A 16,934-nucleotide genomic window follows, 5' to 3' on the forward strand; every position below is an offset into this window, starting at 1 on the left:
GAAGAAAAAAAAGAAATCATCCCAAATATCAATTTTCTCTATTTTTCTAACTATATATTTTTTATATCGACAATTATATCGGTGTAAAATCGATAATTAATCGCTCCTTTCGATAAATAATATTTTTACATAGGATATATGAAAATTCTCGTCGAGAACAAGTTCAACTTATAAAGCATACTACGAGGTATTTAAACGATTTCTGATATTCGTGATTGCATGAAGAATAATGGAATGCAAATACCTCGGTGAAACTTAGTGGCGACACGAGACCTACACGTTCCATATGATGCGAATACGTGCTCGAAACGCTTATTAACGCCACGATCGTTCCGCTACGATTGCGTATGCCGATCCGTCCACGTAATAGATACATCTAATCGGTCACTAGCCACGTCGAGAAACCTTCCAACGTGACTACAATGAATGATAGCTTCCTGTAAGACGCATTCCCTCCCTGTATATATATATATGCCTCTGTGCAACTCTCGTGGGATTTCGATGATTAAACTCGTGCGATCTAATCTTTTGTGAGAACGAGAAAGAATTTTTTGACGAATATCAACTGCTATCGTTGATTATTGAAGTAAGCGCAATCTATCTTAATTTTTACGATTACAATAATTCACATTCTATGTTTCTATTTATTTTAATTACATTTTTAATTCATCAAAGGAAGAATACTCGATAGTCGAGTAAAGAAAAATTTTCTCGATCCTAATTTAACAAGCTTATCGAGTAAAAAAGAAAAAATATTAATTCGAATCGCGATAAATTAAAAATGTAACGAAACATTTTCCAAGAATAATCACGGGAACGATTTCACGATCGCATGGATCGATCGATAATATTCGAATCGCATGAATCATCGAGACTAGATTAAACTGGCCGATTCATACGTGTGTGCAGCAGTTCGATTATTTTCCTTGTAAAAATCACCACGTGTGAAATGGGATGAATAAAGATAGAGGGAAATTAAAATATTTCTGTATCGCTTACCCGGAAAATCGTTCGCTATCGGATCGATTTCGAAATACGTGATTTTTTATTCGAAACCTTTCGAGATCTCGATCGCAACGAACGAGCCAGTGATCTCACTGACGATGATTAATGCCGAAATCTCGGTAAAATGAGTCCTGTCTCGTTTCATTTGTTAATCGATTCAACCTGTCATTCGCATTCATCGCGCGTTCTACATGTTTTTCAATACGTACCCTCTACTCCTTCACGATTTATAAAACGTTATGCAGCTTAGCAACCGTCTCTATTCACAATATACATAAAAGAAAATCTTTATCTAACTTTAATACTTCAATAAAAAATCATAATGTAAAGTCTATAAATATATAATCGAAGAATTTCGAAAAAGCTTTCCTTTGTGAGTATAAAAAATTCACAAATTTTGTTACAGTTTATCCAATGATTGACATTTCAACGATATAAGAAACATTGTCCCGATTTAAAATTTTCAATATTATTGCAAGAACGTAAAAAAAAAAATATACGCATTAATTGTTTAAATTTCACGATTTAAAAAATAAAAAGGAATTTTCAATCAGATTAGAAAAATTCGATGAACGTTCTTTTTAATGGTCAGTCCAATTACTCCGATCCATTAATTAAGCGTGCACGGTTTGGCCAGAATTGGTCAAACCGAAGCAACCAACACCCACGCGCGGTGCAATCACAAACGGAGGAGGTGCGCGGCGTGGTGCACACGTGTGCAGCCGCGACAGAGGCTGCACTTCACGCTTGGTTCGCATTGGTGCCAAGGTTGCGTTCGCGCTAGTGCGTGGATTAATCGAGCCAGCGCGAACCGCTCTGGTGAAACCGTCCTATGCTCTTATCACACGTTGTTACACGTGTTGTAACGCGTGCGTGTGTGTTACGAGGAAGAGAGAGAGAGGGAAGAAGATCTAGACCGGGCAAATAGAGTGGTGGAAATTACGCGAAGGAGGTGAAGTTCACTTTTTTTTACAACGAGCACTCTGTGCTCGAGAGAGGAAGCCAAGTATCGGGGAGAGGTCTGTAAATATTCCGGATGGAGATAGATATATTTTTTCAAACAACCACTCTTTTTCGCGGTTCTCGTGGCGTAGGATTTTGTACCCTCTTCGAGTAACAAGAATTTCTTTTACTTCATAGATAAACCTTATATGAAATCTATCTTGTAAATAAAAATAGTAGAGGAAAAATACTTGCGAGAAAGTAATGATCGGACATCTGGTGATAAGCCAAGCAACAGTTTAATATATATATATAGAATTGAGATAATTTTCTAGAACAAAATTATTAATATATTTTTATTATATAGAGAATTTTTTAATAAAATGATGCGTATGAAAGTTTATTGTTTATTCGAATACGTGCACGCTTCGAGAGTTTTCTAAATATCAACGTGTAGGTTTCATTTTATTAACTTTGTAGCAGAGAACTTTGCGATATTTATACATTTCTGTAAACAGAAATTTTTTTTTTATTTCGCGCGTTAAATTATCTTATCGATATTTTGAAAATTTTAAGAATGGAAAGAAGATTTTTCCATCTTAAAGAATCTGCCTACGTAACCTCTTCGAGGAAAAGGAAAGGAAGAAAGAGAGAGAAAAATAGACGAACGAAAAGAAGTTCGAAATGTGCGTCATTCGATGCGTTTGTTGGCCGGCAACAGGGGCAACGCGATAAGCCTCGAAAAGCCTCGTAAATTGCGGCAGAGGCGTAGATAACGAGGCGCATTGGCGTGACCTTCTCGCGGCGGCTGCGTTCGCGGGCCGGCCGCTTGCTTTAAGGCCGGCTTTTAAAGCCGCTGCTTGCGACTGATAACGATGCGATCGGCGAGATCGCCGCGAGCGCATGCGTTTTCACTCGCCAATTCTACACGCCATTCAAGTTTCAATAGCCGACCTTCATCCTACGCGTTCAACGCTAGACGATCGAGCGCGTTAAACGGGGCCCGATCCACGAGCGGTTGCGGAATCGGCGTGAGTCACTCGAGTGCCGAGATATCGATAATACGTGAATGATAATACGTAAGTGTGCATGTTTATTCAAAAGTTGGAAAGCGAACGATGAATCGTAAAGTTTTTCAGATTTCTTTTTTTCTATTCTATTTTATTAAGCATCTGTTTCTTAATGACGTTGATTGATAAAAAAGGATAAAATAAAACAAAGATAACAATGACTGTTTAATGGTTAAGAATGAGAATAAATGTTAGACGAAGGAATATCAAAGTGAATCGGTCCTGCGTTTGGTCAGACGCATTAAAATTGAAACTGTAGATAGCATCGTACAATTTGTACGAATACAAATTGATTTGTGACGGATGAAATCATTTTTATAATAATTTCGAAGAGGGAGTTGAAAAAGAAAAGCAGCATTTCCATTTTATCATATTTTTCAATTACAAGCCATTATGAAACTATAACAAGGATCATTTTGAGCGCAGATAAGAGCAAGCCTTGACACCGGTGTTAATTGACTACCAGCAGTATGCTAATCATCATTCGCACACGTTTAACAATAGGTTTCGTTTAGGTATCGTTAAAAGTTGAAATTCGTCACGTGGGATGGATGTTTCAAATGATATTAATTTTAATCAGTAGTGAAAACTCTAATTAATAGTATCGTTTAACGTGTAATTACTTTTAAATAAATAAGTCAATTGTTTACATTATTTATTAAATATACGTAATAAAATAAATATATATATATATTCGAAAGAGATCATTACATACGAATTATGACAAAATGAATTTTTATCTTTTGGAAAAAGATAACCTTGTAAAATGAATTTATAGAACAAAGAGTACTTTATGAAAAACAAATATGTCTCACATACACGCGTGCAATGGAATCTTGTCTTAATGCAATTCGCTACTTTATTAACGGTACAATTCTCATGAAACCTGCGTAACCTAATGACTCGGGGAATACGATAAATGGTACGCATTTGACGGAGAATAGCATCTTTCTTTCTCCGCTGAAATATCACGTTGAATTCCACGTGTACAGGATGGTCCATTTATATCCACTTTATGTAAATAATTTTTTTACATTTTACTTATAAATATATCCGATAAAATTTCAATATAATTGTATTTCAAGTAGATCAAAATGAAATATCCTGTACAAAAGAAACGTTCGATTATATACAATTACATTAAATAATTGTCATGATATACATACAAGTGTTGCCACGGGACCAATGTTGGGCCTGAGTCCCTTGGATGATGGCGGTCACCGACATCATCGGTTTCTCCTTCTTCATCATCTTGGCAGTCTTGATCTTCCTGTTTTCACTCGTCACTTTTACTTTTCTTTTCTTTTTTTTTTTCTTTTTTTCTTTTCCTTCCCCCCCCTTCTTCTACACTTCACCGAAAGATCCGAAAGATCCTACTCTCAAGCGAAACACGCACGATATCCTTGTCGCGTCATCTCGAAGAGAAACGAAAAAAACGACTAGCCGACCACCATATCACCTCCTCCTCCTCCTCCTCCTCCTCCTCCTCCTCGACCTCCTCCTCCACCTCTCCCTCCTTCTCCTCCTTCTCCTCCTTCCTTCTCTAAATCGAGCTAACTTCCCCTCTTCTTTTGGTATCGATTTGGTTTCGTTCAATGCACTCCTCTTTGGTTGTTTCGCGTTCGAACGGTCAACTCTCGATCGCTCTACGATTAGGAACAAGAATGGATTTATTGCATCGGTCTTTAACATCGTTTCACGATTTGGCCCACGATATAGATCTCTCTCCTGCGTTCGTGGATAAAATCTATACCATCTTGGAAAATAAGATTAAAAATTATTACATTTACTCTCTCTCTTAAAGGGGGCAAAACTGAGTTAACATCTGTTCAATTTTTTATATTTGATTCAATTGCAACAATCAAAACAAGAAAAAGTTTGTAAATATACTTCGAACATTTCTTATAAATTTCGCAAAAAAAAAATATTTGTTACATTATAAAATTGTAATCGAAGAACTAAAAGTTTTGTTAAACCGAGAAACGGATATCTTTATCGTTAAATTCAAAAAAGATGATAAAACTTTTTGCCGGCTGATTAAAAGTTTCTCCCCGATAAAGATCCAAGGAAAATTTAAATTCGCCAATTTTTACGAGCCCGCTTTACAAATCTCTCGTTTTAATTCTTATCGTGGTACCGAATTGCGAAACGATCCTTCTCCGCTCTCTCGTTGTGTTCTTTCTTTTTCTTTTTTTATTTTTTGATCGAGCTTATTATTCAAAAAAATGTAAACAAGAAGAGAAATATATAAGAGAAGGGAGAAATATCGTCGTAATGATAAACAGAGCGGGACGTTAATCCGAGCCAGATAGAATTTCTGTTCGGGATCGAGCACGAGATACCGAATGTAACGTCAATGTAACGTGAGCGGAAGTTCGAAGTTGGCAAAAATCGCCTTGAGAATCGAGCTTTGACTCGAATAATGAAAGAAGAATTACTCGAAAGAAGAATCGTGTTTATGATAGATCGTGAAAATTCTTCTTTTTGTAAAATTGTAAAATCACGAATGCAAAGATACGTCTATCTTCACTCTATGAGTGAGATTTTTAATTGGGCGTTGAGATATGACGAGTATGAAAAAAAATATATATATATAATTGACATTTTACTTTTTCAGCTTTATCTCTGATATAGTGAAACGATATTATTTGTCGTTTTAATATATCATTAGAGTAAATATGATTTATTATTATTTTATATATATTTGACATATTAGAAAGACAAATAGGAAAAGAAAAATCAAGTAATATAAATGAAGAAAGTTTATGATATGATTTAAATAAATTATGAATTGATATAATTGTATAAATATGGACGAATAAAGTATTTAAATAAAAATGATGGAATATCTAAAGTTAATAATAATTTTGCGGCCGAGTATATACCGAAATTTTAACCGAATGTCCTTCTGAAAGATTTCTGAAGGATCCTTTGAAAGTGTGTTCAAAGTTGCAGAGGACTGAAATACGTGCATAAACCGAGAATAAACCAGCGAGTCTTGAAGGAGAACGAGAGTAAAAGCGAACGAAAATGAAAAGTTGAAACACGAAACCGGCAAGATCAAAAGAACCAGCGACCGAGTGGCTACGATATTTCACGCTTTTTACGTGTTCGAAAGTCGACGAAGAAAATCGAGAGTCCCAGAGATCGAATTCGAAAAAATTTACGCGAGAAATCTGCATTTTCACTAGGAAATGAGTACTCTTTCAAGAGTATTTTTAACTACAAAAACACGATTGATATTATATTATATTCAATTTGGATTACTTTTAGGCAAACCTAACCTCAAATTATTATTTTTGAAATGACTCAAATATTATTATTATTATCATATCAAATATATTTTCTTAATCTCTTCTAATAATTCTAATAATTTTTTTAGCATTTGACTGAATTACGAAGAATCAATTATCTCTATCCAAGAAAATTTTTTCAATATCCTCTAGACTAACGATAGAAGAATCTGTACAAGAAGTCCATTTATGAATCCATAAGAAGACAGAGAATTCGCACAATTCGATTCTGGATAACTGGATTAAATACGACAGAAATACATCCATTTTCTCTATTACTATCAATTTCCATCGAAATTATGAAAAATTTTTGATCTCTTTTAACCCCAAGCTACAAATAGAAGGATAATTAAAAATAACAGAAGTTCAGAGACAAATAAAAGCATCCAATAACAGAAGTTTAACGATATGAGTGAGTGGACAAAAGCTCGATCTAAAATCTCGCGGAGACGAAACGCCGTTTCACCGTTTTACCGGGATTCCTCGAGTTGGTGTTACAAACGGCGACCTTGACCACAGCATGTAGGCAGCAAAATGCGATTGCCTTGGCTGCGCAACGGTGACAATCGCCGGCGGTGTAGAAACAATGCTTACGTAACGCGCGCGGCCAATTATGCAAAATGCAACGTATATCCACGTGCATGAAACGGCGCGATGCATCTTCTATTCTTCTGGCATCGCGTGTATCCGCTTGACGACTCTGCCTCGTTGCTGGATGATAATACTTGCCCGGCCGCGAAACTTCAAACCATTGTTGTTATGCAAAGCTTCTTTCCAACGCGGCAGAAAAAGAGAGATGGAAGAGCGTTTAATTTTCATTAGAAGAGAATAGAAGCGTGTTTTAGAAGCAGCGTATTTTCGATATCCCCAGTTCTTATTTCTCTTCCTTCGTTTATCGATCGATCTTCCTTTTCGATCGTATCGGAAAAAAGATGAATGGAGAAATATATTTCTAATGGTGGTGTCCGAAGTCGAGGTTGAAGTTCAAGGTTATCTTACGAAGAGGCTACTACGTCAAAGCTTGTCTACTGAGAAAGACGAATCGATATATACCGGGTGCTCCGTGGATGGAGTAAGACAGTAACCCCTGACTGGGATTGTACAGTTAAGGTTATTGACTTGATATACTCGACTTAATTCGAGATAAAGATTTTAATAATTGCGACGTTAAACTTGCATATCTTTATTCATGAATTATTAAAAATATTACGATTACATTTTATCAAATAAACGTAACGAAATCTACAAAATATAATTGTTTAATTAAGAATCGATTTCAGATTTTGGAAAAGTATTAACACGATACTATAAATCTTATTTATTTTTTAAATTAAGAGAGAGCCATTTTGACGAAAACAAATATGATTTATTTATTACATAGCGACTAAATATGTTATTGTCATTTGCAGGTTGAAAGTTAATCGATAATCCACGCTTCACCCGTTATCCATTTCTCACGTGTTGGATATAAAAGCTATTCTTCGAGTGGCCTCGAATCACCACGCAGACACGACGTAGACTGAATTTAGCAAACCATTTAGCGAAGCCGCCAAACACTTCTAACTCTGTCCCTTACTGCAACTTCTAATATTTCGAATGTTAAATAAAATTATACTTTTATATCGTTTCGTGATAAATGATTTCAGTTATCGCTTGATTTTCGTGAAAAAAAAAATGGAAAAAATAAAAAATATTTCGAGTATCGGGAAAAATTAAATCGAGAGAAAAGAAAAATGATGAGAAAAATACGATACATCGGACTTGTATATCGTGGAGTCTACATTCGTAAACGAAAGGTGCACATAAACTTGTTTACAAGAGGCGACAGGAACAGGAACTTAATGCGTGCACTGTATTTGAACAAAAAGTTGTCCGCTGCAATGGTGTGTGCAGTCGCACTAAACACACGGATCCAGCCAAGACCTTAATACTGCGTAGAAGATTCAAGGGAGGGAGAAGGGTAGGCTTAAACTGCGCACTTTCACAGTTAGGGGACGATGATTCACGAATACACCAGCCAATGCACCCATGAATAAATATGCAAACATAATAAGTTTGTTGAAATTTCGTTTCACAACCTGTCTCCTATCTTTGACGACGTAAAGCACGTTTCGCATAAAAAAAAAAAGAAAAAAGAAAATTTATTATGCACCGAGCAAATTTATCCACGTTTCTGAATACAGCGATAGCGTTTCAACGGAATGGAATAGAAATAGAATACAAGATAATTTAAATGTATCGCTAGATATCGAAAATATCGTGAATTTTTTTTTTAATAACACGCTTGAAAGGATGAAAAAATTCGCTGAATTTCGAACTCGAATTGTAGGTAAAGATCGTTTGTTTGGCACGTGCGTTCCGACGGACATAACAGTCGTAACGTATCACTACAAAAGTCACGTTTAATTACGACATACTGTGACAATATACTTTGCGCGATCGATAATGTGGCATCTTTTTTAGCGACATTTTTAGCGTTGGACGTCCGATCTTTGGCACCGAAAAGAAAATGCAAAACATCCAAATGTAAACGTCATGTGTACAATAGAGCTTCGTTTCGGATTGAAATTATTCCATGAAAAACTGAACGATGAAAAATACCTTGGAAAAAAATTGGGAAAATATTATCCGTTTAAATTAATATCCATCGATAGATATAGCGTGGAACAACTGTGGACACACAACCATCAACAAATCAAACAGAAAAAAAAATTTATTCTCACGACCGTTGTTGTGTATATCCGAGGTTACTTTTTATCAACATATTTTAAAATGACAACTATCTGCGGAGAAGAATCACAAACACGACATTCCTTTTTTACGAATTCTCCAAGGTCGCTTTATATTGTTACTTGCAAAAAGAAACGAATACAACTGGGCCGCAATGACACGCTCTGGTGGAAACATTACATTTTTTTTTCGTATATCATAAATGAAACGAAGAATTAGTTATTTACGTATATAAATTTCTTATTTGATTGTCACATTTTAATTTTAATCGAAAAAAAAAACATGCGAATTTTTTCTCGTTCTAGCATTAAAACTTCAAAACACTGTTGCACTCCTTCGAATATAGAAACACACGGTCAAATTTTCCACCGGGAAAAGAACGATATAAACGATGATTCGTTCTCTTCCCAACATTTGGAATTCCAAAAGCAATCGTTTCGCCATAGCGCGCGTGAACAGAATACTATTCAAATTTGATCACTGCATCGGTTGTTCGGAAGAATAGCGCGACGAGAGGACGAGACGACTATTTCACAAACGCGACCACAAACTGCAATAAACGATAATTTTTCACGGAGAAGAGGAACACAAGATTGTTGCACCTTCTTTGGAAATTTCCTATCTCCCTGTTCGATTTACTTTTTCCATCGTATCGTAACTACACATATGTATATACACGCGTGATGATATATATATACTTGGAACTTCCTGGAATAAAATCATGACTCGACCGAACGAATCATAGACACAATGCACGCGACGAGCGCGCATATTTTTCTCCGCCGTCCAGAGAAGCTTGCGTGCACACGTGCCGCGAATAGAGAAGCACGCGGCCAACACTCGACACACGACCGAATGACCCGCGACGCGAATAAATTTCGCAAGATGGGGCGAGAAAGAGCGCGCAACGAGAGAGAAGGAGAAAGGACGAGTGAAAGAACGAGAATGGTAAGAGAGTGAAGAACGTACATAGTTACAATAAACGATATATCTCTTGGCGCGTGTCGATCCGACTCACCGACTCACTGACTCAATGACTGACTGACTGACTGACTGACTCGGAGATGCACGGCGCTAAAGGCAACTGAGTGAGGCAGCCGGCCGGTCTGCCTCGTTGCATGTGAGCGTGCAGCCGGCAGGCGAGCGAGGTGGGGACAGGGAGGATGGAGGAAGGGTTCAAAGGGAGGGAGAGCCGCGAGAGAGGCGAGAGAGGGACGATGGAGGATCAAGAGGAGGTGAAGGACGAGGAGAAGGCGATAGAGGACGAAAAGGTGGTGGCAGGCTGCGGGATGAGGAAGGGAGGATGCTGAAGAAGGAAGGAGTACAAGCGAGTCACGCCTGACAAGTAACGTTCCGTCTCTACTTGCACTTTTCTTCGTGAAGAATGTGAAACGAGACGATTCTCTAATTATAATTTCCAATCGAACGTGTAATAATTTCGATCGTAATTATTAATCGCATCGCGTTGAAAAAATAATTTTTCCGTGTATAAAATATCTTGGATCATCTTATCGACGAAATACGAAATATAGGTCAGCGATTCATTCGCGCAAGAATGGAACGATAAAAACCGTGTATACGAAAAGGATCCTCCAACTTTTCATTCTTCATCCGTTTCCAATTTATGCAAAACGAATGCGATCAACGTGGTGTCTACGCGACGATACATAATCGATAAAAATGTGTAATACTTGATGATAGAAATGTAACCTTACCGCTCGAGGTCTCCAACAAGCGAGTTTGATGCGATGCGACTGTGGGGTGGGGGAGAATGTTAGAACGAGAGACAGAGAGAGAGGAAAGAAGGATGAACACGAGCACGAGAGCAAAAAGGAGAGGAAAAGGGACAGAGAGACGCAGATAGAGCTTGCGCCGTCACTGTCGAGCTTAGGAGTCAAGTTCTAGTGCACGGCCGAAACGGGAGAATCGACTTCCCCCCTTCCTCGCCCGCCGCCGTCACGAGCTGGCTCGTCCAATGGCGCAACGGTGGGGGAAATGGTCGAAAGCGAAGGGGAAGGGAGCGTTTGCAATGTCGAGCGTGCGCGACGAGGCTTGCATGAGATTTCTACCAGGTGACCGAAATATACACCTCCAATGTACACCGACGTGTAACGACGAATCTGATAAGGGAAATAAGCCAGGAACCTCTAACGAAGATTTACGTTAATGCCTGTAACTAGATGCTGGATCAGATACGCGCGTTTTCGTAAGGACGCGTTTCAAACGCGTCTTTTCAAACAGGAGTCTAGTCGGTGTGCCGCGAGAGGTTATTTTTAGCAGCGTGCGCCGATGAAACGAGCGCGAATCGGTACATACCGAGGAATCGCATCGAAACGATTATAATTAACGATCGGAGCCGGTGGTTCTCTATCGGCACGGCACGTTCGATACCGCGTTTTAAATTAACAACACCAGCCAGATTGCCGATGGAGATAAGCGGGACGGTCACGAACGATCGTTTCCCTTTTATATATCTCATGTCGATAAAACTTGTTCACGACAGGCCAATAGCAGTGGCACGAAGCACACAAATACGTGACCAATAGCGCAAACAATATCAATTTCACGCGAAAAATTGACATTCTCGTCTCTACCGATAACAAGATTCCCTCTTTTTTTAACTCGTATATATATATATATATTGGCAGTCTCCGTTTTCTTTGTTAACAGTATACCGTTCGGGAAAAAAAATATCCTTGCAGCGGCCTTTCGTGGAACGGAACACGTCTCCACAAGTAGTCTGCCGCACCTGTTCCAATACTTTTTCAATTCGTCTCAACATACTAGACACACCCGTTTCCTTGTCCTCGCAGCAACTAAGCTCGCTTCTTTTTAAACAAGTTCAATCAAAGTTCGATTCTTCCTTTTGTTTTTTTTTTTTTTTTGCACTCCTCTCGAAACTGTTTGGCCCATATACCAGCTAACCGACACCCTCTATGTAAACTCACGGTAATCAACCGCGTATACGTATACACGCGGTCGAGTATCGCGTACGTATATATATGTATATACGTACATGTATACCGATAGCGTCGCGTGCTGCGTCGTTGCTGCAACTTGTGCGCGCCTGTGTGCACATGCATGTGTGTACAAGCACGTGCAAGAGCGTCGATCGTGTAAGTGGTCGTCAAGGTTAGCCACCTACTCGCTATCGCGGGACTCGTGCACACTTTCTGCCGATGCATTTGAGTCGTCTTGCCAGCTTTAAAGTTTATTATGCGCTCGTCACGGAGAAGAAAATCGAGGAAACGAATCCCGGAGCCATGGCTCGGTCTTCTCTCTTCGTCCCATTCTGCGACTTGGCGCATGTTTTATGGCGCGTTTCGTGCATCCACCACGGTTGTGCAACACGCGCCACCGCATATTCTTTACGAGTGGTTTCTTCAATTTTTTATATTTTAAAAATAGTTGTTTACGATACTTCTCGGCTCGGAATCGATAAAATATGTTTCAAAGAACGATTTTATTACTTATTACTTATTAAAACAGAGAGAGGTTGTTAACTTTAATAAAATAATGGGCTTTTTCTTTTTTTTTTTTTTTAACGAGTAGTTTATAGTTTTCACGATTTATGTTATTTCTTATGTTATTTCCATGTAAAAAATATTTTAATCGCCGATGGAAAATTTTTTACCAACATGATGGACGATATAAAGGAAAATAATTTGATATATTACGATATAAAAGTAATGGTAATCCTTGCTTGTTTTTGCGAACAGGTGAATAGAACGAGAAAAGGTTAACAGGACTCGCCAATATTCCGTTTACATTCTTCGTCGAAACTGGTTTCTCCCTCGTTTCGTCGTCGGGGATACTGTACGGTCCTTTGGACCCTGGAAACGTTGCCAAACATGCGAGAAAAATCAACGAAATTGATTCATCTTCTTATCTTAGAAAGAAATTGAATCAATCCAAATTTAATTTAAATTTCTACAATATTAATTTCACGTTGAAACAATCGTGAATTCAAAACTGCAATTCAAGAATCACAACCACTATCAAAAAAATGTTTAAGGAACGTTTAACGTGCTCGTTCGATTATGACATTCGACGGAAGCATAATTTGAATGCGAAGGAAGTTGAAGCGAGATAGAAAAAAAAAAGAGAGAGAAAGAGAAGGAAAAAAAAAAAGTCTGATGCAGAAGAAAGCAACGGCGGTCTGGTGCAGCTGTTGGTACGGTTGCACACAATGCAAAAATTCGGGTTCTAATTCTAAAGCGAATACCAATCAACCCCGGCATTGTTCACCCGTGAAAGCTCGCAATTTTTCGGGGTTAATCGTTCTTTGAAACTTAATAAGCGGCGAGGCAACACCGTTGGATGTCGTTCTTCTGGGGAAAAAAAGAAAAAAGAAAGGAATATCCCTAGCGAAGACTGGACACGCATCCGAAATAAAAAAAAAGAAAAAATCAGGGAAGGGATGTCGAAGGAACATTTGAAAAGTTTTAACACCTGAAACACGCCACTATCGGAGAACCGGTCAACAATCCTAGTGGTAAATTGGCTATTGTGAATTCGTCTTGTGTCGCCAAAGAGTCTCGGACAACAAGTAAAGGGATATTTATTTTGAGAGGGATTGAATTATGAGTTTACTTCTGTGATTAATTCCTTTTGTTTTCCGTATAAATTTCCGTTTGTGAAAATTTTCTCGAGAGAAGAGATCACTTTGAGTAATGATTAACAATCGATATAAATGATTTTAAAGATTTCTCGATATTCAAGAAGAACGTGAATATTAAGAGAATCTAAGAGATGTACAGAGAACCTGTGGAAAATTCGTTTAAATCGAAAATAGGATACCAAAATTGAATTCCAATCTATTAGGAAAAGAGGTTTCGTAATGGAGCAGCGATTCCACTTTGAAAGCGTTCGTGCGTTTCCGTTTGTTCTCGAATTAACAATCGGAATGCTACGATTACGATCGTATTATGAAATTGTATGGGATTCCTGTGATCTTACGTCATTTCATTTGACGTATTTCACATTGGCACTAGATCAAATTGTTAAATCAAAAACCGCTTTAAACATTTCCCCGATAATTTCGCATAAAAAGAATTATTTTAATAAATTAAATACTAATACTCTTGTTATTAACTTCAACTTCAATTTTGTACAAAAATTTCCAATATTGAAATCACGACGTCTACCTCTCGACACATTATATCAAAAGCCCTCAGAAACTCCCATTACTCTAACACCTCTGAACTTCATCGTGCCAATTACCACCCCAACAGTTCCATCCATCGAAAACGATCCATCAAACCGGTCAATGCTTGAGCGTGGATCGGATCGGTCGCACTCACCAGCCTTGTGCACTACTATGCACTTTATGCACTACACACAATCCACAGCTATAAATAATGCTCGTTCATGAGGAGAACGAGAGGAAGGATGATGATCAATCAGGTGTGGGTGGAAGGGATCAGAAACAAGTTGCCAGAAAGACGGAGAGAGACGGGGGGAGAGAGAGAGAGAGTTGTTGTTGTTGTAGAAAGAGAGACAGAATAGTCAAGGACAACGTACGTGGCCACCGCATTGCGACGGAAGAATCAACCACACGCTCCTGAAATTCCCTCCTCGCTCGTGTCGACCAAGGAACGACACTCGTCCGTGTTCATAGACGATTCGTATAAATAGTTCGTTCACCCGGTTGAGACCGATCCAGAAAATTGTGTACGGTGAACGTTGGATAAGTGCCCGAAAATTTGCATCCAAATCGAGCACTTATGGAGTAATATAGAATTCATTCTTCCTTTACGGAAACCTTTGAATTCCATTTGTAAGGTGAATGAAGAAGATTGAAAAGAAATAAATATAAATATATCGGGATCGATATCGATCACTTTTTTTAATAGGAATAATTAGCACGATTACAGAGGATTGTATGAGAATAGCTTGGGAACTTATCCAATATTTCGTGTACTCGGAGATAGGATCCAATTCTTAAGACACCGGAAGTGGATAGTGCGCTTAACAAAAAGAGCGTTGACGAACATTTGGCATTATGGCAGGATTCGCTTATCAAAGCGAACGAGGAAGCGTCAATAAAACTGTTCTCGAGTCAATTCCTGTTGAGTTATAGCCGATTTAGCGTGTTCATTGTGCGACGGATGCGCTTCTTCTTGCATCTCAGTGCACGCTTTTCACCGTCCATCGCGAATAATTGTTTGAAATTATTGGAATCCTTGCCCTAGAGTAGTAAACTTGTTCTTGCATCTTGTGGCACGGATCAAATACGAAAGTTACATATAAATATAACTTTTCAAAATTAATCGTATAAGTTGGATCGATCAGATATTTTCTCCGATGAAATCCTAGGAGAACGGCGGTAAAGATATAATGGTCGATGGAAAAAAAGCTTGATTGCTTCTTTTTATTTTTATTTATTTTTTTTTTTTTTAATATCGCCAGGTATGTTTCCCCTCGGACGATGAGATAAACCTTGACCAAGTTAAGGATAACCGTATTAAGACTCTCCACTCTCGTAAGCCAATCAAGCGAAGAAAGTGCTTAACGGAAAGCGAATTATTGTTTGTTCTTATGTTGGACAAGTGTGGCAAGATGGTATATAAAAATAATAATATACTACCTTTTCAGCCCATTCACCGTCTATTTTTTGCTGAAATATCTCTTTCCTTTATCAACTTGATGATAAATTTTATTCTCATAACGAGAATTAAAAAATAATAATAATAATAAGCAAGTCGACTCTAATGAAAATTTTAAAAGATATTAAAATTTATCTATTTTCTCCGATTTAAATTCGCATATTTGGTTTAATTAATAATTACTTACGCGGCCAAGCATTGTTATTCGTGCTCAAGAAACTTCTCTACTCACCTGCAACAGAAAAAAAGATGAATAATTAGAGATATATTCTTTTTCTTTCTATTAAGATATATTATTTATATAATTATATATTATAATATATATATATATATATATAAATATTTTATTTTAAATAAAAATAAATATTACAAAAAAAATATATATATATAAATAATTATAATCAATAAAATTAATAGAAAATTAAAAAAATATTTATAAATATTTTATGTTAAAATTTTATACTGATAAATTAAATTATAAATACATCTTAATAATTAGAGAAATATTTCTTTTTCCTTTTTAAAAGTGCCATTAAAATTTAAAAAGTTAAATCGGAAAGACAGATTAGTTTATCGTAATTTATACGATCTCTACTTTTCGTTATTATTCACATTTTTACTTATTTTATTTCTCATAATCATCCAACGACCCAAAACGAGTTTCTAAAACGACTTCGTCGACTTGTTACGACTGTTTCTAGACCAATTCGCAGGATCATCTCCACGTCCGGCAAACGAGAAACTTTGCTATCACATTGCTCGTGAAAGCTTGGTTGGTGATTTCCTGTTACACGGTCCCATCGGAAGCGCGGGTTTACGTGACGAGGCTCCATTTGCCGATCTCGCGGGAATGTCAAGGTTCCCGGTGCAATTTCACGCTGAAACGCGATTCGTGCGTCCGACGTTTCCAGCCCGACCCCACCGTGGCTGCTTCCGTGGAAAACTTGGCGGGACCATCGGCTATCGAACGAGGCCCGAATTGGGTCAAGTGCGGATTTCCCAAGGAAACGCATGCACCGTCGTCCTCGTGAAAACAGGGAATAGAATTGAAATGAAAGATGAATCTTTCACACTTGTGTGATTGTAACGTTTCTGAATAATTAGAAAGGATTAATTTTGAATGATTCCTTTTTTTTAATTATTCTTTCTTTCAATCGATTGACTTATAAATCAGTTGCAAAAATATTTCTCTATCTATGAATATAGATAATAATTCGGTATAATTAAACGAAGAAAAAGGACAAGTTAAGGAAATTATTTTTTTATATGGATAAATGTTTTAGGAT

The 16,934-nt window shown here is 37.5% G+C and overlaps 1 protein-coding gene and 2 long non-coding RNA genes across 12 annotated transcripts in view; 2 read left to right on the forward strand and 1 right to left on the reverse strand.

Annotated features, from left to right (window-relative positions):
* The window catches only part of Usp (ultraspiracle), a 54,533-nt gene that overhangs the window by 26,892 nt on the left and 10,707 nt on the right, over window positions 1-16,934 (reverse strand). Inside the window, exons 1-2 of one of the 10 annotated variants that reach the window (XM_006561549.3) lie at window positions 10,756-10,908; window positions 4,184-4,663 (exon numbers count right to left, since the gene is read on the reverse strand). The exons of 2 other annotated variants lie outside the window; for them this stretch is intronic. In XM_006561549.3, the coding sequence (XP_006561612.1) occupies window positions 4,184-4,268 (85 nt within the window). In that variant the 5' untranslated portion in view covers window positions 4,269-4,663; window positions 10,756-10,908. 10 annotated transcript variants of the gene reach the window in all.
* Window positions 1,474-16,770, forward strand: LOC102653672. The gene is made up of 2 exons (XR_409172.3): window positions 1,474-3,026; window positions 16,350-16,770. It is a non-coding gene; the product is annotated as an uncharacterized LOC102653672 (long non-coding RNA).
* On the forward strand, window positions 7,282-9,115 carry LOC102653781. The gene is made up of 2 exons (XR_409177.3): window positions 7,282-7,420; window positions 7,720-9,115. It is a non-coding gene; the product is annotated as an uncharacterized LOC102653781 (long non-coding RNA).

This window comes from Apis mellifera, linkage group LG9, assembly GCF_003254395.2.
Source record: "Apis mellifera strain DH4 linkage group LG9, Amel_HAv3.1, whole genome shotgun sequence".
In the NCBI taxonomy this organism is placed as follows: Eukaryota; Metazoa; Arthropoda; class Insecta; order Hymenoptera; family Apidae; genus Apis; species Apis mellifera.